Source organism: Ambystoma mexicanum, chromosome 6p, assembly GCF_040938575.1.
Source record: "Ambystoma mexicanum isolate Mex_15411 chromosome 6p, UKY_AmexF1_1, whole genome shotgun sequence".
In the NCBI taxonomy this organism is placed as follows: domain Eukaryota; kingdom Metazoa; phylum Chordata; class Amphibia; order Caudata; family Ambystomatidae; genus Ambystoma; species Ambystoma mexicanum.
The window spans coordinates 1,379,556,316-1,379,578,777 of record NC_090935.1 but is presented as its reverse complement, the minus strand read 5'-3'; the positions used below and the strand labels follow the sequence as shown (position 1 = coordinate 1,379,578,777).

The 22,462-nt window shown below is 44.5% G+C and overlaps 1 protein-coding gene across 2 annotated transcripts in view; it reads left to right on the top strand.

Moving 5' to 3' along the window:
* Positions 1 to 22,462, top strand: part of LOC138510440 (phospholipid-transporting ATPase ABCA1-like) — a 2,356,352-nt gene that overhangs the window by 1,334,952 nt on the left and 998,938 nt on the right. For both annotated transcript variants that reach the window (XM_069626098.1, XM_069626099.1), the window contains exon 27: positions 8,726 to 8,839. In XM_069626098.1, coding sequence (XP_069482199.1) covers positions 8,726 to 8,839 — 114 coding nt within the window. The remainder of the gene's footprint in view (positions 1 to 8,725; positions 8,840 to 22,462) is intronic.

Here is a 22,462-nt window from a genome sequence, read left to right as displayed (position 1 = left end):
GCTCTGATGGCCATTAGGACAAGAGGTAATCGGATATCCCAACTTGGCCCAGAATCTGCCACAAACTTTTTTAAGATGCTCACAATGGTTCTGTTGTATCTCTCCACTGCACCAGAAGAGGCTGGCTGGTAAGCAATGTGTAGCTTCCTTTTAACCCCCATTATCTGCCACATCTTAGTCATTACTTCCCTGGTGAAATGGCTGCCTCTGTCTGACTCAATCCTTTGGGGTAGACCAAAACGGGAAAAGATGTGGTTGATCATCAGGGCAACTGCTGTTTCTGCCTTGCAGTTTGGGGCCGGGAGACATTCCACCCTTTTAGTAAATAAGCATGTCACCGTCAACATGTACTTATTCCCCCTAGAGGAGGAAATCACGGGCCCTATGTAGTTGACTTGCAAATCTGACCATGGCAGTGTCATCCCCCTCTTTTGGAGAGGCGCACGGTGTGTGAGGGATGTTGACTGAAATTGTGCACACACAAGACACCCCTTCAAGTATTGGTCGAGGTCCTGCCCCATGTGTTGCCAGTATGCAACCTCTCTTAAGATCTCAAGTGTTGTGTGAAACCCCCTATGACCGGCTGTGGCCGCATCATGGGCGTGACTTAACATCAGGCTTCGGAATGAGGTAGGAACCACCCACTGATCATGGCCAGCTTGGGATTTCCTTAGCAACAAACAGTCTTGGATTCGGAACATTTTTGGACATTTCATCAACACTCTAAGGTCCTCTTTCCTAATGTAATCAGTATCCGTCAGGGGAAAGTTCTCAGGGTCCTCAATGTGTTGGTAAAATTTACCAATTATTGGATCCCCCTTCTGAGCCGTAATCAAATCAGCATCTGGGGTCTCCTTACTCCATTGTGCAGTTGAAAGATCATCGTGAGCATTTGTCTGGGACCTAGTGATAGTAGTGACCTGGATTTCCCCCAACAGGGACTCAATCTCTATCAGCTACCCTTGGATGGCCCCGGTTTTGGCCAGCTGATCAGCTAAGTCATTTCCAGTTTTGTCTGGTCCCTCTACTTTGGAATGACCATTGATCTTCTTCCAGTAGATGGTCATCCCATTCACAGTGATCAGATCATCAATGTTTTGAATTAACTTCCCATGTTTCAAGGGTTTGTTATTAGCACATAACATGCCTTTGGTTTTCCAATTAACCAGGTGCTCCACGAACCCGTTCCGTACATAATCTGAATCTGTGATTATGAAAGTTCGTGGAGTTGATGTTGGACAGCATTGAGGATGGCCTGATGCACAGCCATCAACTCTGCCACCTGACTACTTCGGGGACCGATTTTGTACCTAGTGCAGGGTTCTGGGGACTCATTCACCCATGCATTCCCTACGCCGGCCACAAGTTCTTTTTCCCCGTTGTTGTCAACATGGTAAGAGCATCCATCCACATAGACAATGGGCATTCCCTCACACTTGCCTTCTTCAAAGGCTTTGTGGGGGGAATTAAGGTATGCCGCCATGTTGTCCTTGATTTTTAGACTTTCGTCCTCGAGACAGTTTTCTCTGGCACAATCATGCAAGTCAGCCAGACCTTGCGCGAGGGGACTCTTCTTGTTTTGGCCATATCTGACCTCCACAGGAAAGCCTTGCATTGACAGAATCCAGGAAGTAATTTGGGAATTACTCACATTTCCGGCCCGGATTCTGACACTTTGGAGATATTGCACAGGCTGGTGTGGAGTCTCCACTATGATGTGTTCCCCCTATATAAACAGCGGTAATTCTTCAATGCCCACACCGGTGCCAGGAGTGCTTTCTCACAATCGTTGAATTTTTCCTCTACAGAGGATAAAGTTTTGCTCGCATAGGAGATTACTTTATTGACCTTGTCATGCTTTTGATATAATACTCCATGTATTAGAGAACCCTGTCTCCAAGAAAAACTCCTCGTTTCTGACAGGGTAATCTAGGCAGGGCGCTTGTGAGAGGCTTCTTTTGAGCTGTTTTACTGCCTCAGATTGTTCTGGACCGTATTCCCACTTGACCCCCCCCTTCAAGAGATGGATCAGGGGTCTGGTGATCTCTGTGAAGCCCTCAATGATCTTTCTGCTGCAATTAGTCAGTCCAAGGAGGCTCCTTAGTTCCCGCAGAGTTGTGGGGTCTTTCAGTTTCTGAAGTGCTTCCACTTTCTTTTCCTGGGGACAGAGACCCTGAGGAGTAATCTCATGCCCCAAGAAATTAACACAGGTTCTACACCACTGTGCTTTCTGAAAGGAAAGTTTTGCTCCGGTGGCCCTCAACTGTATCAGAACATAACGGATCTCTGCTATGTGTTCTTCCACAGATGAACTTTTGATGAGGACATCATCTACATAAGCCAGGTTACCCCTCGCACCCAGGTGGGGCATGGCCTTATGTAGGAAAATGTTGAATTCATTGCCGGAATTGAGGTCTCCGAAGGGAGTTCGGGTCCATGTGTACTGCTGGCCCCAAAGGTAGTTTGTATTGGTCCTCCCTACTGACAGGCACGGTCCAGTATCCATTGGTGAGGTCTATTGCAGGGAATACCTGTGACCCCTGGATCTGGGCCAGCACTTGGTCAATGTAGGGAAGAGGCCATCGGGAAGCATGGACCCGTTTGTTGAGCTCCCTAAGGTCGGCGCAGAGTCTCCACTGGCCGTTTGGCTTCAATATTCCCAGCACTGGATTATCGAAGGTGCTGTGTACTGGACGGATTATTCCCCGGGACTCAAGGTTCTTAATTATTTCAGTAAGGGACTCCATGGATGCGAGAGGCAAGCGATATTGCTTCACAAACACTGGAGTCATGCGAGGGTCCGTGGGAATTGTTGTTGTGTGGATGTCGGTGCGACCACAGTCATATGAGTCTACCGCAAAAAGAGATCTTGGAAATCCAAGAAAACTTGTTTCAACTTTTGCTTCTGTTCCAGAGTCACACAGGCACCAGCTAGGGTGACTCTCTCTTCCACCATCTGCCTGAAGCCTGGAAAGACTTCTGGTTTTGCTATCTCAGCGGCCTCCTCCAGCTGGGTGGAGAAGTCCCTGGTCAGAGTGCTGATTTGGACTGGAGGCTTCTGGTGGGAAAGGCAGCCCTCATGGACCTGGAAAATCATCACATCCCTCCTGAAGTCACAAGTCACATCTTCCTTACCATAAGGGCAGGAAATGTACACCAGGAAGTTCCCCCCATGCCGAGTAAAGATCCTGTCTGGTGTTTTATTGTTATCACTGTCACTGTCAAAACAGTCCTTGGGGATTGGTCGTAACAGTTAATTTCCTAAATCAATGGAGAAATGTCGGTCATCAACCGCCATTCCAGTAATGGTGCCTGCGGCTAGAGTAATACTCTTTAAGTCGCTGTTATCCACCTCTATTGGAATGGTGTCATGTTCTATGTTGACTAATGGTGTTGGGTTCACCCCCAACCCTTGCTGTTGAAGAGAAGCATTTAGATGAATATAAGCATCAGGGTTTTTCAATTTTTGTCCTCTTTTAACTTTCACTTCCAGGGAGAATTGTCGGGTCCTTTCTGGGATGGTGACTTCCTCTTTAATCTGAACTTCAACTGCATAAGGTAGCCATTGAGCTGACCTAAATGCTTTTTCTGGATTATCATAGCCCATGGGATTATCCGCTAATCTGGACCAAGCTTTGAAGTTTATTAGGTCCAAACTAATGGCAAAGCGATTGAGAATGTCACTGCCTGAGTAAAAGGCGGCAGTGACATCTCGCACGACCCAAAAATTATGGACTATGCTCTTGTTGCCAAGGGAGATTTTGAGCATACACCTGCTTGGTAGGAGGTGTTGCCATGATGCCTACCCCCGGAGCACCAGGCCAGGCCCAGCACCCCCGGGAGCTGGCATCACGCCCCCGGGTAAAAGCCCAGCGGCCCTTTATAAGGGCTCTTTGAACTCTGTCCTGGCGCCGTTGGCGCCAGGCTCATGTTGGACATCAGTCCTGGCGCCATAGGCGCCAGGCTCATAAGGGGAAGTGTTTGGTGCACTTACCTGAAGCAGACCATGCTGCACACTCACCTGATGTAGACCATGCTGCATGAAGAACCAAGCTAAATGAGGCTTGGGAGGGACTATTTTTCTGAAAGAACTATTTTGTTACTTGGGTGGGGCTGTGGAAGAATACTCACCTGGAACTTCTTCCAAGGCTATTTAAGCCACGCCCGGACAGCCACACGTGCTTCGCGTTGTTCTGCATCCCAGCAGCTGAACGCTCACCGTGTCTGCTCCTGCACCTGGACTCCAGCCACGCCCGCCTCGAACCTGGAACACCTGTAAGGAAAGAAGATAAGAGAAAGGTGAAAACCAAGAACTTATTCAACCTTCTTACCTGCATCCGGAATCTTCACGCCAGCATTCCTGAAGGAAGACTTCCATTTAAAAGCATCGCATTGCTCGCTGCAGCGCCGCGCTTCACTCACCTGTTCCCGAGACGCCGCCCGGCTCCATCGCGGCTCTCAGCACCGGTCACCACATCTCTGCACCTAGGAGAGAGAAGAAGAGACAAAAGGTGAGCAAGGGAACACAAGAGGAAAGCCGAATTTCCAGACATATTATTTACCAGCTTTTCTTGGTGAACCATTCCACATCTCGGGTCGGCGCCGCATCTTTGGCAGGTACCGCACCCCGGCCCCTATGGGGAAAGGACAAAAGACATTACTGGGGAATTATAAAGACATTTAGAGGGGTCGCACTCATCACTAACTCACCTGATTTTACCACCGGAAATTCAACCCCTGAACGCATCGCCTTTGTTCTGCACCTGAAATAAAGGACAGATCAGGTTAGGAAAAAACAACATAAAGGGAGGCTCACACTTGAACTTTTGCATCTTCATACTTACGGTGTATCGCTCAGAAAAGTCAAGTGGATTTGCCAGCGCCATTCTGAAAACCAGTGAAGTAACTGGACAAACGCGCGCCCCTGCACCAGAAGCAGGATGGAGAGTTCATCCTTCCAAACCATAAGGTGAGCTTAAACCGGGGGTTTTGGAGGAAGTCAGAGAAGAATGAAGGGGGAAAGGGGGAGCAAGCACACTATTCAGCAGACAGTTAATCCCCTTTCTTATCTGCAGAAGGATATTCCTACGGGCCAGACACGCAAGATTTGGGGGTCCTGTTCAATCGGTGGTCTGAATTCTGCGCATCACGCTTGAAGAGGCCACAGCAACCCAGACCAGACCAGCGCCTCCGTGGGAGTCAGGTGAGCGTTAGAGGTGTTTGGAATTTGGTGTTTCCAAATCCATTTCCCATTTGTCTATCAGTTTGAATGTGGGAATGGCAGGCTCTTTTGGGAGTTGGTGGAACATGGCTTAGCTGATGAAGCTCTTACCGTTGTTCACACACACTCAGGCGAGTCCTTCCCATCATTTAACTGAACAGGGATGAACAACTGCTCTCCAATTTGCTGAATATCAGCCAGGCTCTGAGCTAATTTCACATCTTTCGGAACTATTGGAGTGGGAATGTCTGATTGTGGATTAGTAAAGAATTTCAGAGTGTTTCCTTCCAGTGTGGAATACCACCTTAAACTGGAAGGAAGGTTGATTTTCAGAAATAGAGAGGACCCCCCCATCACCGGTCTGTTGTCCTACTGCTATTACTGTCACGTCTGGAATTTGGTTGTTCTGGAAGTGAAATTCTACTTGGTCAGATTTTTGTTCAACCATGTGGCATGTACCGTTTAAACTAACATGGTTGACACTCTGTTTTAATTTTATTGGTCGGCTAGTCTGGGACAAGAGGACCTTGTTTACGCAATCTATTAGGGGTGACAACCTTCTCAGGAGGTCATTCTCTAGTAAACAAGGGGTGCCCTCTGGAGTCACTACGATAACCGGGTGTTTCACCTTGTGTCGCCCAATTTTAATGTCCCAATCTGCAGTCCCCTCGATGGGAATTTCCTTCCCGTCAAAGTTCTGAAGTTGTCCAGGAAGAGAGGTGAGAGGAATACGCTAATTCTCCCCCCTTACTGCATTTAGTTCATCAAAGGCCCTTCTGGACAGAAGAGTAGCTTGGGATCCAGTTTCCACCAATGCCAAAATTGTACCCTGCCCCTGCACTTGTACCAGGGCATAGTATCTTCCCTCCTTCTCCTCAAGGGGGAACAGATAATGCACATTTTTGGACAACTGGTGGGCTAATTTCTTAGTTTTGGACATTGCGAGAGAAGAGATCTGGGCAGGATTCTGTGGAGAGTCATGGGAATCTGCAAGAAAAAATTGGCAAATGGAAATCAGAGCCTTTGTGGGTTCCCCTGGTTCTGGTTCTGGGCCGCCCCCCCCTTTTTGGAGGCAGTCACCAGGATGGGTTTGAACCAGGGGATTTTGATACTGTTGGTTCTGGGATGAGATGATGGGTGGCGCTAGCTCAGTCCCCACATCGACCCAGTCTGGATGTGAATCCCTTGGGACCCATTTTTCTTTGGGAGGAGTTCCCTCATCTCTGAAGGAGAATATCCTTTTCCCAGGATCCTCTGAGGATCACTCTCCCCCAAATTGGAAGATCTGTACCTCCTCCACAAAATGGGTTTGTTTGGGTCCTTTGTTTCTCCCACCTCCTCTCTGCTCCTTGGGTGGCAGACTTTCAGGGGTAGGAGATTTTGTTTCCGGTTCCTGGGTTTCCAGGGGCTGTTTACAAGTGCGGAAGGAAGCTTCCTCCGAGGCTTTACACCCCCCCTTCCCCTTGTGCCTCCTCCCTCGGAACCGGTGGGTTATCGGGGTGCTGCCCCCGTCATTGTTCTGGGGCACCAGGCCCAGAGTTTGGGGCATTCTGCGCAGGCATGCTCATCTGAGGGTTCTGTTGAGTCCTCGGCATGTGACCCAAATCCTGTGCCATATTTTTGACCTGGCGCTCTAACTGTGAAACCCGTTCAGGCTGATACAGGGTTGCATTTTCTCCCCTGGGCTGATCCCAGGAAGGGTAACTATCCCTTCTCTGGTAGTAACCCGGGTTGGGAAGATTTGGGTACCCTTCCACCCTTGGCCTCCCCTTTCCCGGATTAAGTGGTCTGGGCTCAGGGAATTGGGGAAAGAAGGATGAATGATTTTGGGGCTGGAAATTGGGTGGATACCTGGGAAAAAAGTTCTGCCCAGTATTTGGTGAATTTCTGCCCTCCTGGGGGAAGTTAGGAGGGAAGTTCCCTGGGTTGGGTGCCTGGTTGGATCCCCCCCTTGGGCTGGAGGAGTCCACACATAACCCAGGATGGGTCGGTTTCCCTTGTAGCGGGGACTTACATAATCAGGGGAGCGAGGGACCCCATTTGTGGGACTACCTCCTTGACTGCCTGTCTGTGACTGGCCCGAGGGCCTTCTGAGCTGTAAATTATTTGGTGCAGGCAGGTTTTTAGGCCCCCCATCTCCAAAACTAAAATGGAGGCAACCTTTACCTCTGCCACCTCGGCAGCAGCAGGGGTGCTGGTCAGTTTGGGGCTTTTCTGGGCGTTATTTTTATTTTCTATGGGCTTCTGCACCTCATAGATCCGGGTAGCCTGTTCAATGACCCAGTCTAGTGATCTTTTCTCGTGAAAATCTCTCACTAGCTGGGTCATGATATATTTGGGCAAAACATGGAAAAACGTATTTACAAACTCTTTACTGTCCGTGCGCACCCTTCTGGTAGTCTGCGCAAAGGCATGCTTCAATTCCTGCACAAATTCTTGTGGGGCCTGATCCTCCCCACATTGCAAATTGGAGGCTGCCTTGTGAGCCTCTTGGGGATTCCGGTGAACAGAAAAATGTTTCAAGATGGCCGCCCTATATGTGGACCATCTTGAATGGTTTTGGTCCTCCAGCCCCGCAAAGAAACTGGAGTATTCTGGGGAGAATGTCCATTTTACATACTGGATGCAGCTACTGCTCTCCTTCAAATGGAAAGTCTCCATCATTTGCTCATAAAGCTCCATGTGTTCCCAAACAGAATACTTGGCGTTCTTGTGATAAGGGGTGATGACACTCCTTATTGCCTTAATTTGTTTTAAGGGGTCCTTAAGTAAGGCCCTTTCTGCCTTATTTGCCTTTTTAGTTCGGGTAACCCTGGTCCATTCATCCTCTGACTCAGAAGCACTGCTCCCAGAGGTGCCCGTCTGATCTTCCAGGTTTTCCCAGATTTTGCGAGCCTGGAAATGGCTGGCAGAATGTGGGGACCTGGTCTCCTGTGTCCTGTGACGCTCAGAGGAGTCTTCAGATTCCTCCTTGCTGCCAGGATTTGATGAGGACCCCCCCACTGACCTAACTGGGCAGAGGTTGGTTTTTAGGATGCCCTTAGTGGGCCTTCTCTCCTGGGGTTCCCCACTAAATTGCACTGTACTTAGGTGCCCATACCCGGATGCCCGCCCATCCATTCCTGGGAGATACTGGCCTATGAGCCCCATACTTTTGGCTGGATAGTAATCTGCCATCCCCGTGGCCCTGAGCTCATGTGCGCCATGGGACATGGGGGTGGCAGAGTCTAAGGACATTTTCTCTCTCTTCCTCTCTCCTCTCACTCTCCTTTCTCTCTCTCTCTCTCTCCCTCTCTCTCTCTCTCTTGCTCTCTCCTCTCACTTTCTCTCTCCTCTCACTCTCTCTCTCTCTCTCTCTCTCTCTCTTACATTTTCTCCTTCTACCCTCTCGGTATTCTTTCTCTCACCTACTCTTCCACCTATTTCCTACTTCTCTCTGTGTGGAATTGCTCTTTAATACAGGTAGGTGTACTCTAATTTAACGTGTTCTTTCTCTTCTTACAGCTGCAAAAGAACCTTTTATTCGAGATTGGAAGAGAAGCTCAAGAGAATCAAAGCGCTCTAGTATTTCTCGTGTCAAAAACAACCCAGAGCTACTTAAAGCAAAAGCAGAAAAAGGTAAGACTTGTTTATATCCTTTCCCACTGCATGTTCTTCTTCTACAGCAGACACGATAAAAGGCATGTGAAGTTGACATGTTTTAATTCACATCTGGTCATGGTATATATGCTCTACTTTCAACTTGATATTACTCTACTTTGTAAAGTATGAAGCCTCTAAAAGGACAAGTGTGTCCCCAAATGCCTGGTGACTACGATGACAGTCCACTCTTACTCCTGATGGCTCTGTTAAACACATGTCCACTTCTCGTCATGTCACATGCCCAAAACATAATCTGGGAATAATGATGTGCAATTTTCCTGATTGTATTGTTTTTTTAACAGAATTGTTGACTGAGGATATTAAAAGTGAGATTTTCTCAAACGCACACCTTAACTAACAATTTCATTTGAGAGTCAACAAAAAAACAGGAAATGCTGAGATGACTGACCCCTCATTTCTTGCATCAGCAATGTCTTCAACACATTAAAATAACTTCACTTTTCTGTGTTCATGTGTACATTTTCCACCAATTGCCACACTATCTCCATGCCTATTAGGACATATTTTCTTTTTGCAGCTTTCCCTCCATAATTATTTATGGAACTCTTCGCCCAAGGTTTTGCTTCTGTTTTATACCTGTTTGTCCTTTTGCAGGCAATGGAAACATTTCTACTTCACTTTCCTCGATAAAATCCCCTTTTTTAGGGGCACTGATTGGTCCCTATGGCTATCAGTGCAGGAGGACTTCTCCATTGTCAAATGATCTGTTTGTTTTACAGTGCAATCCTCAGCTTGCAATGCGGTGTGGTAGGGATACTTTGTGTCCCTATAACCTTCGTTTTCAAAACCTTGTGATTATTGGAATGATTTGTCCAAGAGGGAATGGTGGTAGCAGATCTTTTTCTACCGTGCTTCTTTTAATTATCTTGTGCACATTTGCATTTTACTGCTTAATGCCTTTTAGCGTACCCTATAATCTAAAATGACACAAGACCATGCCCGTCCTTTGGGCATTTTGTAATTTAGCCTTCCTCCTGTCCTCCCACGGCCAGATTTGCGCAATATGGTAAACCCTTTCCCGGGTAAAGCTTCTGCTTTCCAGCGCATAACAGTGGCGTGTGTTAATGGCCCGATATGGGGGCTGGTCCAAGTCCATATCCGTGCCAAAGTGTATCTGTTGCTGGGCAGATGTGTCAGCCAGCAGCTGTCTATGGTTGGACAGCCCCTGACAGCTTGAATGGAGGAAATGCTTACCATTGGTGGGCTTGGAAGTGACTCCCGTTCGAATTCTGGATAAAAGAAGGACTTTCCTAGCTGTTAAACAGATTGTCATAGGTACAAAAGAGGTGCAACCCAATGAAGACTGAGAAATCGTCATAGCAACCAACCAGCATTGTATTCTAGAACTGTCCTAGTGAAGCCCTGCTCTTTTGTTGATCTCCAGAAGGCCTTAATCAGTGCTATCACCTATGGACTGGTGAAGAAAACAGTCTTGACCCCTAATTGAGGATCCTGCCTTTGTAAGTGCTCCAGAACCATCCTGTCGACTGACAAGCTTCCTCGTGGGCTACCTCACTACATCGGTCACAGTCTGTTTTTGGACTTTGGACTTCCTTGTCTTGTGGAAACATGGCCCTTCTCCTGCATTTTCAGATTTCCAGCTTACATGACCAGCATCATTGTTTCCACCACAAGTGTTTTCTTCCACCATTTCTTCAAAGTGGCTACTGCTGGTCTCCAACTGGGGTTCCTCCTAGTTCATCAACAATTGGTGGTCCTTTCTTCATCATGCCAGAATCATCCAGTTGTCCGGCATCAGGAACAGTCTCACCAGAGCAAAAAACCACAAACTCGCCAGATCCAAAATCCCAATGCTGAAAGATCCCTGGACATCTTTCATTGGAACCAAGACACATTAATTTGGGGCCCAGGAAGTGCAAGCATGGTCCCTGAGGGAATCAGATTACAGGGGATGAGTAAACATACCTATCCCCCACAACGTTTTACGGTTTCACAGCCATAATGTTTTTGCCCTACCTCTGCCTTGTCTGACCATGAATGGTGGAGTTCAGGTCGAGGAGCCTTGCCTGGGCTTCCCTGGAAGGGGTTGGATTGGGAGAGGGTCTGCTTCGAATCTTTCTCCAATGGTTCTTCTGCTAGTTTGAAACATGATAAAACTGCCTGTTGGCTTTGGTAACTCTTGTTCAGACATCTTTAAATACTCCTTGATGACTCAAAATAACTGTGTTTTGGCCTGTGACTGTAAGGAAACTAGACCCACTATTTCCTAACTATAGAAGGATTTTTTTTAAGGCACAGAGCCTTATTTTATAAGATTGCGTGCAGTGTTTCTAACTCCATTCTTTCCTACATATTAGTTCTATAATCTGCTTCTTACTTACCTGGTTCTTTATTCACTGGCTTTGCTATACCACAGTTGCTCATATTGTTTAAATTTGTTCAAAAATAAACTGTTAGTGTGCAGGAGCCCGGGCACCCAAAAAGTGAATGTGCAATTAATGGTGGTGTATGTTTAGTGTGATACTTAACCGTGGTTTTCAATTTCTGAAAATGTGTCAGGTGCATAAATAAATTACTTTATTTGTACATATTCTGCCTAACTAGTGTTATAAAGAATGCTATGTGTGTGCTTAAGTGAACCGTTCACAAGTCTCCCACTCTCCTAAATCAAACTCTACACCTTGCTGCTCAGTCACACTAAACAGACAGACTTTGGCTAGATATCAGTGTCTTTCAGTGTTCACCAGAAGATGATGCCCTCACAGCACCTGCTCACAGGGATGATTCTTAAAATCCATCTTAACAATCGTTGGCAGTGTTGGGTTAAGGTGATTTGTACTCGATGGAGGCCCACTGGAGTGATGTTATAGAGCTTGTTGTGCAGAACTCTTAACTATATCAATCTTAGGCTTGTAAAGTGCTCTTTCTGCTACTATTTTGGAAACATAGATTACTGAAACCTTATCTGTTCACAGAGTAGAATTTCTTAAGAAACTATGTCCTGGAAAAAGTTTACCTACTCCTGGTACTTAAATTGAATCAGTGCAGAGAATTGAAGAGCAACGGATTCCAGAAAAAGTGTCTTTCATGTGTCTAGTGATAATAATTCTGGTGCAGGACCCAGTGGTAGTGGGCCTGTCAATGCTACTGCTAATGATGTAAGTGATTTCAACTCAGCACTTCACCTAAGTCAATGCCTAGCGTGGGATGCACAATTGAAACCCTTAATTATATTTTTATGCCTATAAGTTCTTTTATTTCTGAATGATGTACCCTTATATCACGCCCCCTCTCTTTGAATCCCATCCCTCCCCACCTCCCCGGTCGCACTGAACCAGGAAGCAGGCTGTTTTGCAAAGTTAAAAGATTTATTTTATGAATTTCAAAATATATGTATCACACTAGCACACTATTTAATATGTATACAAAGATCACCAATGGGGTGATGTTACAATCAACAATCTCTTTAATCAGAAGGAGTATGGATAGGAAAAATAATGCAGCATAGAAAAATACTTTGTGTGGGTTCAGTCAAATGCAAGGTCCCTCTTTCCCCTGCACACTACTCAACCCCCCCAATATGCAAGATAAAGAGATGGAAGGTGAGAAAACAGGTTTCAGGAATACAAACTCAACAAATATAGTTTCAATCCCAATTTCCCACAGCAAACTCAGAGAGAAAAAGGATGATTACAAACAGGTCAAATGCTTTTGGATGTGGCTTTGAATGAATGGGTAAAAACACAGAAAAATGGATTTAATTCACTAAATTGGAGTCAAAACTAGTGGGAGCCACTTTGTATGGTTTCAGATAAACACTAGCAATGATTATTGAGTCAATAGCAGATTGAAAACTGAATTCTGAGGTCGGATGCAAAGAACAGCTGTTTTACACGTGATGAAATTGAGCCAAATGAAATATTCACGGCAAACTTTACCGCTGGCGAGAAGTACGATTGCAGCAAAACTGTTGGGATGCGTTCTTGGTTTCTAGCATACACGGTACAGAAGTTACGGATGTTTTAGTGGAGGTCGCTTTTCTGAGAAAGAGTCAACATTTTCAAATGAAAGATGCGCTTTTGAATTTACAAACAAAATGTTAAGGAGTCTATGAAGCCACAAGCTGCACGACAGCACAGCCACCAATCCAGTGACGTCTCCAGATGGTTTCCGAGACGCTTGTCTTTCTTCAGCAAATATATTAGCGCAAAGATGATATTAACACTACTATTATCAAAGGACTATAGGGATGAGAGAAAGATTCAGGAAAGACAAAAGATTTTTTACAATGCAGTTCTGGATATGATAGAAGGGTTTGGATCGGATTACTTATGGATAAGATATTGGCTAGGGACAATTCTGTGCTATAGATACTCACTACTACTCACTACTACTGTTGGGAATGGACCCGTCAGGGATCTGGTCAAAGATTTCTGGACTGGAATTCTGCTAGCCCACCAGACAGAATTCAGGGTGCTCGGGTTCTGCACCCAGCACGGCATTCTGGACACTGCACGGCACTCTGGACTGGATCTGACGGGTTAGTTCTAGGGTTGCGGCTATCTGGTTACAGTTCTGCTCTACTGGTTTGGATCTCTGGATTCTAGCAAGCAGAAACAGCACAGCCAGGCTGTTATTTTGGTTTGTTTCCCCTTGGAGGTCTGGGGTAAAATTTGGTTTCAGGATTTTAAAGGACAAGCTGAGAAGGGTTCAACTTTGGATTTGGGCCTCTCTGCTTTCAAAGTTCTGGAGTCTTGGATCTGGATTTCTTCTTGCAAAGTGCTTTGCCAGTAATCAAATGGTGGGTGAATGTGTCTGTTTAGGTCCTAAGCTGTCTCTATTTATGTATTTCCCAAAGGGGTGGGTAGACTGAATTATAGTAGGCATATCCCCTATGAATCCTACTGGTTAGGGTCTGTCCTCTCCTCTTATTTGAGAAGAAAATCTGGTGTCGTGATGATGCTGTATTTTACAATCCAGGGAGTACCTCCCCTTTGTTTCTGCACAGTAAATCGATTTTTCATATAAAGCATATTTACAATATTACCAACTTGCTAGCAATAACCTATTTACATCACAGATTTAGTGGCGCAAGTATCCGTCTGAGTTCCATCTCGGTGAGAGCTTCGGTTCAGATTTGATAGTTTTTCGTGCTTTCAGTTGGGTACCCATTGTCGGATTTGTCCACAATTTTAGACATATATGCGCATGACATCTGGGCATCATCCTGTGAAGTTTCATATTTCTAGCATCATCACAATTGCTACAAAATCACAATTTCTGTAGTCATGTCTCTGAACATAGCAGAGTTCTGAATAGTTTCAAAATGTGACCAGGATTTTCATGTTAACAACCTATATTTTACAGATTATTTTTACAATTTTGCACAGTTCTCTGTGAGTCTTTTTCAAAAAGATACTTTCTTGTGGTTTAAGGTTACACACATCTGTCTGGCCCGCCCCCAAAGTTTTGCTGGGCCAAGAGCAACCCAGGCCTCTCTTCCTGCTGGCAGGAGTTCTTGTTGACACTTGAATTTTCATACAGTTTCAGTCCAGGAAGTCTATTGTCTCTCCTCAGAGCAGCAGAGCAAAATCTCCTCCCCCCTCCATTAACATCCAACTGAGAGTTCCTGGCTTTGCTGAGAAGCAGGAGAGCTGCCTTTGTTGGAGCAAACTGTGGAATGTGCTTTGAAGTCCTCTGGCTGGTATCAGTTCACTTTAAAACCCAACTTGTTTAAATTTGTCTTTGATAAGCTAAACTTACATTTCAAAATAGGCAAACAGATCTCTAATTGCAGTCTTTTTAAAACATAGAGATTAAATAGTGGCAACCTATATTGCTTTTGATGGCAAGTCACTTATTTTCAACAGTTTGATTTTAATGCACAAGTTTAAACTGCCAGTGTACTTTAATGACAGATTTGATACAGGCGGCCAGGGGTACTGTGCCCATATTCTGACAGATTTCCACAAACAAGCACACTTTTTAATGTGGATATTCTCTGATAGATTCTGATTTTCCTGACCTAGTGCGCTTATGTGGATTCCTTAAATAAGGTGATGGTTAACACCCATCAAGGATGTTGGGTCTTTTCTGGTGTTTGGGAACCATGATTTTGCAATTTCAACAGCCAAGGAAAAACGGATTTTAGAGCACTTCTGGTTTTCCTGGCAATGAAGCACTGCCTTTTCAGGTAGTTTCTATTTTGCTCTATGGGCAGCCCAATGCCAGGTTTTGGCAGTGTGGTCTCCTGTTCCCCACTGACACAGGCAAAGTAGACTGGCATCCAATTTTTCCGGTTTCACTGCGCACTTCTTCAGAGGTTTAGCACGCCTAGGGCTTTTTGTGTCCATTCTGTTGGTGCTGGTGGAAACAGCACACAGTGATGTCGCAGGGCAGAGCCTAGTGGGTCAATACATTCCACAATGACTATGAGACAAGCGATACTTCTGATAATGAAGACTTGTATAATGCAACTGATACAAATGTCAATTCTGCTGATGAGATTACATTGTTTAGTATTAAGAGAGAAAAGTCTATGATCAAAGAGGTGGATTTGCAGTACAAGCTGGCTAAGACAATGGGCCTCATTTCGAGGTTGGAGGTAGCCTTAACGGTTTTACCGGCAAGGCTACCTCCAAGCTCACATCCGGCACCCACGAATGGGCATTACCGGGCTCTTCCGGCCCAGCCGGGCCCATTAATTGCCCTTTCGCGGGTGACGGGCCCGGTACATCCCCATTACCATATGAGCCCAACAGGGCTCAATGGGAATGGGGAGGGTGGTAGCACCGGTACTGTTAATAATGGTACCGGTGCTACCATCATGTTCTACTCGCGGGTGCCGGTACAGCCACCAGGTCAGACCTGGTGGCTGCAAGGGCACCAGCGAGCAGCGCTTCTAGTATGGCGGTACAGTAACAATAGTGCCGGTAGCGATACCGGCGTCATTGTTGCCTTACCGTCACCAGTGTGCATGGCCGATGATGCAAAATGGACAGATTTATATTGGTAATTACCACTGTATCTATGCTCCTCTATCCAACTTCACAAGCCTTCTTGTAATCTCTGCTCTGCCTCCTCAACTACCCTTATAACACCTTGCCATCACTGTGCTTTCCTCTCACTTCCGCTCTTCCACCTTCATGGAATTTTCTTCTCCCGGACATCTGAGGAACAGTCTAAATGCCTACCTCTGTGACTCTGAATAACCCTCTTAACCTACCTTTCAAATGCCTTCTAGGTAAACATATTCCCTTGCCTTCCACCTTCCTCTTTCCCTTGTTTTCTCTGACTCCACTCTAGCACTTCATCCATCATGGCCACATCCCTAACACAGCTGGCCATGCCACCTGGCTGCACCTAAAAATGTCTAATGTTGATTGTCCTTAATCTTTGTAAATCCATGCGTATTGCCTGTAATAAGATTCTATGTGGGGTTTACCACGCTTCCCACAGCAATATGTGTCCATCTAAGGTCCCTTGGTTTGGTTGTCATGCGATCGGCAGTGGAAATTGTTCCCAGCTTATAATTTACATCTGATGTGTCCTGGCATGTCCTGAGGTTGTGCCTGATATATTTGCAGTTGTGTTTATTAAACATTATAGATACAGTTTCTACCACAAAGGGCATTACAGATGACTGAGGCAATCTTTGGCGCATTTACAATATGGGATGGTTTGTGCATGAAGGGATACCAGGCGATGGGGGCTATGTCAGGATGTCTTCTGCAGTGTGTGACATTGCTCCCAGGTTCATCTTTTTATCTGAGAGGTGGTGTCTAAATTGAAGTGCTTATTTGTATCAATGTTTCCTGTTGGTTTCACTATCTGCCATAAAATCCTAACACCAGGTAATCCCTTTCATGCATACCTATAATTACTTACCGTTTTAACACGCCGCTTTACATATTTTACTGTACTAGCACGCAGGGAATCTCTAACTCTGTGGTAGTAAACAGTGGGATTTGATTTACCCCTCCTTTTCAAGAAGCAGAAGGAATGACAGTGGGTAATCCCCACGGCAGGTTGCTGGTAAAAAAATGACTCTAGTGGCAGCTGTGCCGGTATTTACTGGCACAGCTTCTGCCTCACTTATAATGACACCCAGTGTTTCCTAGTATTGTTTGCTCTTTACTATTTTCAACATTTGATGAAGCCAATCTTCTTTCATTTCGGTAGCCTGCTTTTTATCACATTGTTACACCTTTTTACGGTTATGTGATAAGTTAAGTGTATTGGTATCTACATAACTCGGCAAGAGCACCCAACAACTCGTACCCTATGAATGTGGATCAGGTTCTACTTCAGCATGCCCCGTAATCCTATTATCCTGTTTTTAGAAGTGACTGGTGTATTTAAAAAATGTTCTGGCACAATGCTTCGGAAAACATTTAATACCATGTTCCTGGGCATTACCCCAGCAGGTATCTAAACCAGTCAGGCCTGAATCCCTCAAATCCTCATTCTCAAGGGGCATTTTACACTGAAACACCATGTTTCCCTTGCCTTTCTCGCAACCTTCCTATCTAAGTCATTTCCTATATAAGCCACTCAAGTGAATGAAGCACTACTGTTCTTGCCAACTCGTTAGTGCTCCGGTGTGCATTTAAAATACCATTGTTTGAAGTTCATAGGATTGTATTAATACAGAAAGAACAAAGTGTGTCACCTCTATCATGGGAGGTGAGCCCACAGCACCCTGGTGACCAAGAGCTTCCCTTACCAGCTTGGCAGACTTCTGGGATTGTCAGCTAGACCAGTTCCTGTGACTAAACCACCTTGTTGTGTTTGGCCCAAATGGACGAATAATCAAGTCCATACCACCCATGTCAATTTCATTAGATTGCTCACCCCCTGCAAGAAAGTGCCCCAGACACAAAATTTAAAAAACATTGAATCCAATTCATCTGGGAATGTCAAAAACAGGAAGAAGAAACAATGGGGAGCTTGGTGTTATAATTGACACGGAAACTAGACAGTCCCACTTGGACTATATATTTGTTCTATGTACCAATAGTGCTAAGGACTCCATGCACATTTTTGTGAATCAAATTTAAATTCTCAATCAATTGTACCCGTCTTTGAATGGGCAGCTTTATATACTCGCAATTGATCATGCAATGGTGCAGGATGCATGATTCCAAGGTTAAGAAACAATTATTCATCTTCTTCATCTCATCTTATCTGGGATTCTTATGTGAAGATCTATCACACTCAACCTTGCAAAGCTGAGGCCAGATTCATGGGAACAAATCGTTCTACTGTTTTCTCTTTTACTACTGTTCATACTTTTGGCAGAAGCACCTTCTTATCCTGGGCACAGCCCCTACCCACATTAAAGACAACTAACCTGTCAGTCTTCAGCCATGCTTCTGAACCTTAGCCATAATGTTCTATTGTATGTTCTTTTGTAATTAAAATAGCATTGTTCCTCCTGTATTTAAATAAATAAATAAATAAATAAATAAATAAATAAATAAATACATTCAAATACATCTCATGGCTCCACAGGGGCCGCTCACAAAAAACGCATAATTAATAAATCTTTTTTAAGGGACTAAATACTGAGTCCATTTTCTAAACATGGAACCAGTATTCTAACCTGAATAGGCCTATTTTGTCTTGCTTCCAAGACAAACGTGTTGCTCTTGAGCTATCCTCCGGAACCAGCTTATCCGGCAGCTTCCATGTTCCAATTATGTAATGCATCTGAATCAGGGACCACCTAAAGGGCAACAGAGAAGCATGATATACGGAAATAAATGGATCTCTATTCTTTGGGTCATGCACGGAGAAAGTATGAAATTAGTTGTCCGTACATTGGTTGTGAAAACAAATTATGGGACTATTATAGAAAACAAATGTGCTTCCACAATATCCAATTGTTGTATGCCTGCATGAACATCTCATGCAATCGTAAAACGAAATGTACTTTGAAGACAGAGAGGGGTCATTTTGCAAAAATTGCAAATTGCATGCAGAGGGTAGGGGACCACCAGCATTTGCACTTACATGTTGATGGGTCCCTATCATGCAATTTTCATCTCTCTCAAATTGGAGTGAAAACGTGAAGAGTAAAGCAAGGCGGAGTCAGCTTTCCTCTTCACTTTTACTCTCCGCTTTCATAGAAATAAAAAACTGCCTGTAATTTATGTTATGAAGGTGGTATTTTATAATGGATTTAAATGTTGCCTGCCTGCTATGTACCAGATGCAAAGCCACCACATGCAATTTGTAACATTGGCAAGGCATAGTGTGAAAGGAATACATTAAAGGCAGTCAAACCTGCCTTTACTCTTTCATTTTACTCTCTGCCATGTTAAAATGTAAATACCAACTGAAAATCACGCTTCTCAGCTGGTATGTATTCATTCATTCCTGTGACATCGACCTGCTCTTTAGCAGGTGCTAAATCTAGGCAGATTCCCTAGGAATCCATTCATGTTATGCCGGCATGAAAGTGTCATGAAAGGCGTAGAGTGAAGTGCACCAACAAGACAGAGGATGCCAGCATGGCAGTGTTCTAATCTCTGCTATGTGCATCTCCTTCCCCTTGTCGCTGCTGCAAAATGGGTCTGAGCGGGAAAAGGAGGTATGAAAGCATTAAGTCTTGTTTTTACGCATTCTTTTCCCAATCTGTTCCAGAGAAAAGGGGGTTGACAGGAGGAAAGCACAGCAGAAACCTGAATTCCGCTTTGTGCACCTTTTCCAATTTCAATAGGTTTGAAAATGTCCCTAATTGGTAAATCAAGGCGTAAGCTCATTGGGCCCCGATTTGTGGAACTTTGTACAGTGCAAGTGACTTTGCTCCACAAAAATACACTTTGCATCACTCTGTGAATCAGGGTGGTGCAAAATCTGCTGAATTAAAAGCAAACTCATCGTGTGGGATGTATTAACCCACTTATGCTCTGTCCTGCGGCATCACAGTGTTCTGGTGGTGCCAGAATTATCAAAATGGCTGCAAAACCCCTGTGTGCGCCAAAACCTATGGAAATCACGCTTTACAACACCAAAAGATGGCTGCCAAATCTACCATGCATGTTGTCAGTGGTGGAACGGCAATCTCACTTCTAAAACATGTCACTGGGCTGCCCAACAAGTAAAAATGGAGCCTGCATGAAAAGCAGCGCTTTGCTGAAAGAAATCCAGAATCTTGTTTTTAAATCTTTTTCTTGGTTGTTGAAACTGCAGAATGCCAGTACAAAACACCATCAAACATCCAATATTCTTGCTGGGTAATACAAGACACTTAGTTCAAGAAATCATTATGAACATACAATGTCCTGAAAATCAGAATTTGTCATCAAAACATTCACAGCAAAAATGTGCCTGCCTGTGAAATCTGTCAAAATCGGGGCGCAGTACCTGTGGCCACCTGTATGACAGCTGTCAGCAGATTGCATGATAGAATTTAAACTTGTACAACTGAAATCTAATGTCTGAAAATTAGTGACCTGTTATTGAGAGTAACCTAGGTTGTAGCTGTTTAATCCCATGGTTTAAAATCTGGAATCAGTGTTCTAGCTGCCTGTTTTGAAATTGCAAGTTTGCTTTTAACCAAGAAAATAATGCAACAGAATGACATTTGAATTTAAGCTTGACTCAAACCCACTAAACCAGTATAACAGCTTTCCCCACAGAGGCCAGGCCTCTCTCCCCACCAGGATATCACACCTAGGTGATGATTATAGGGTGGGGGAAGAATTTGGTCTGCCAGGGGAAGAAGACAATGGACTTCCTGCAGTCAAAGGAAGGCTAAGTGTGAAGAGTTGTAAAATGGCCTGGGCCTCTGGAGGAAATGGTAGGACACTGCTTCTGAACTGCAGAGAGCCAGAAGGAGGTGGAGACAAACAGCCATTTGGGGCTGAACATTCACAAAGAAACATTTTGTTTAAATACATATAACTTACCACTTAAAATTGTTTAAATTACAAAAATCACATATTTGAGTATCTAAATTCTGACTGTACATTTTAAAAGGCAGCAAAACCATGTGGCATGTTCTAGAAGGAAATGGCGGAAAAGGTGGTTTTACACCCAATGCATTTATGCCAGAAGTATGAAACGCTAAACCCTTATTCCCATGTTCAATGCGCACATTTGTACACATTTTCTGATAAACTGGATATTGTGTTCCGGACAGAAAGGGCAAAATTCTGTCAAAAGCAGACACAAGATCCTACAGCGACGAGGTTTGGAGGAGAATCTGCTACACAAAATATGTAATCTATATATGTTATTGTTATAGAGATTGCACACATGTAAATATGTATTGTACCAAAAGTAGATTTTGTGTTCAAAGGGACAAGGGGAGGATTCTCTGACTCATAAGCCCACATCATCATGGTGACACCCTGTTTTCTTCTCCAATCAAGGGAGAGAAGAGACTCCAGCCAATCGCCTGCCTAAGGGGTGCGCTTAGGATAAACCAGCACACCCCCCCTTTATCATGAGCATAAATAGAGACAGTTGAGGACTTAGAGAGGACACACAGATTCACCCACTAACCGATTGCTGGCAGAGCACCCTGCAAGAAAACCAGCCATCTTCCTTGCTCCAGACTCCAGAAACTTGGCAAGCAGAAATGCCCATTCCATTAGTTGAACCATTTTCAACTAGGCCTTGAATTTCCAGAACCAGAAAGAATCCCACAAAACTAAAGGGGAACAAAAGAAACACCCGGGTTGTGCTGTAACTGCTTTCCTGCTAAAAGAATTCTCATCATAACCAAAAGATCCAATCCCGTTGTGCTGTGCTGTGACCAGAGAACAATTGCAGACCCAATCCAGTCCTGTGCCGACCTATGACCAGAACCATTGCAGACCCAGTCCAATCCGGTGTGCCCAGCAGTCTGTCCCAGAACCAGAATCCCTGACCAGAATCCCTGACGGTCCATTTGAAACACATATAGTGGGTATCTATAGATAGGACTGTGTCACTGGCATATATACTGTCTATAGTAATCCCTGTTAAACCCATCCTCTCTTGTATTCAGGACCAGTAGTGTTAGGAGTATTTTGAATTGTCAGAGCTTTTCTTGTGCTAAATTCTCTCATTTGTTTTCTAAAACCATAAATCATTAGTATTGTGAATAAATAAATTGAATCCCAGAAAGAAAGTGAGTATCCACCACGTGAATGGTCTGTGGCCAGGACTGTGAAGATTCATGTGTAGCATTCTCTTTTTCTATAGTCATAATCTAGTATAATGTTTTCCCATTCTTGTGCCTATCTCAGAAAAAAAGACCTCCACTAAAACATCCATAACTCATTCAATTTTTATGCTAGAAACATAATTTCAATGTCTGCTTGTAGCTAACATCCTCTGCTTTTCATAGAACCAAAACCGCATTCCAAATCCATATAGTACTCCCGCAATCGCGATTACTGCACACAGAAAAGTTTGCCACACATTTTGTTTAAGGAAATTTCTGACACGTGTAAAACAGCTTTTGATTGCACCCAACCTCAATTTTAAGATTTCACATTGCTCATTAGTAGCAAATCATTGCTAGTGTTTGTCTGCAACTATCTAAAGTGGCTCCCATAAGAATTTAAACAATTACAGCAATTTAAACCATATTTAGTGTTTTTGCACATTCCAATCAATGCT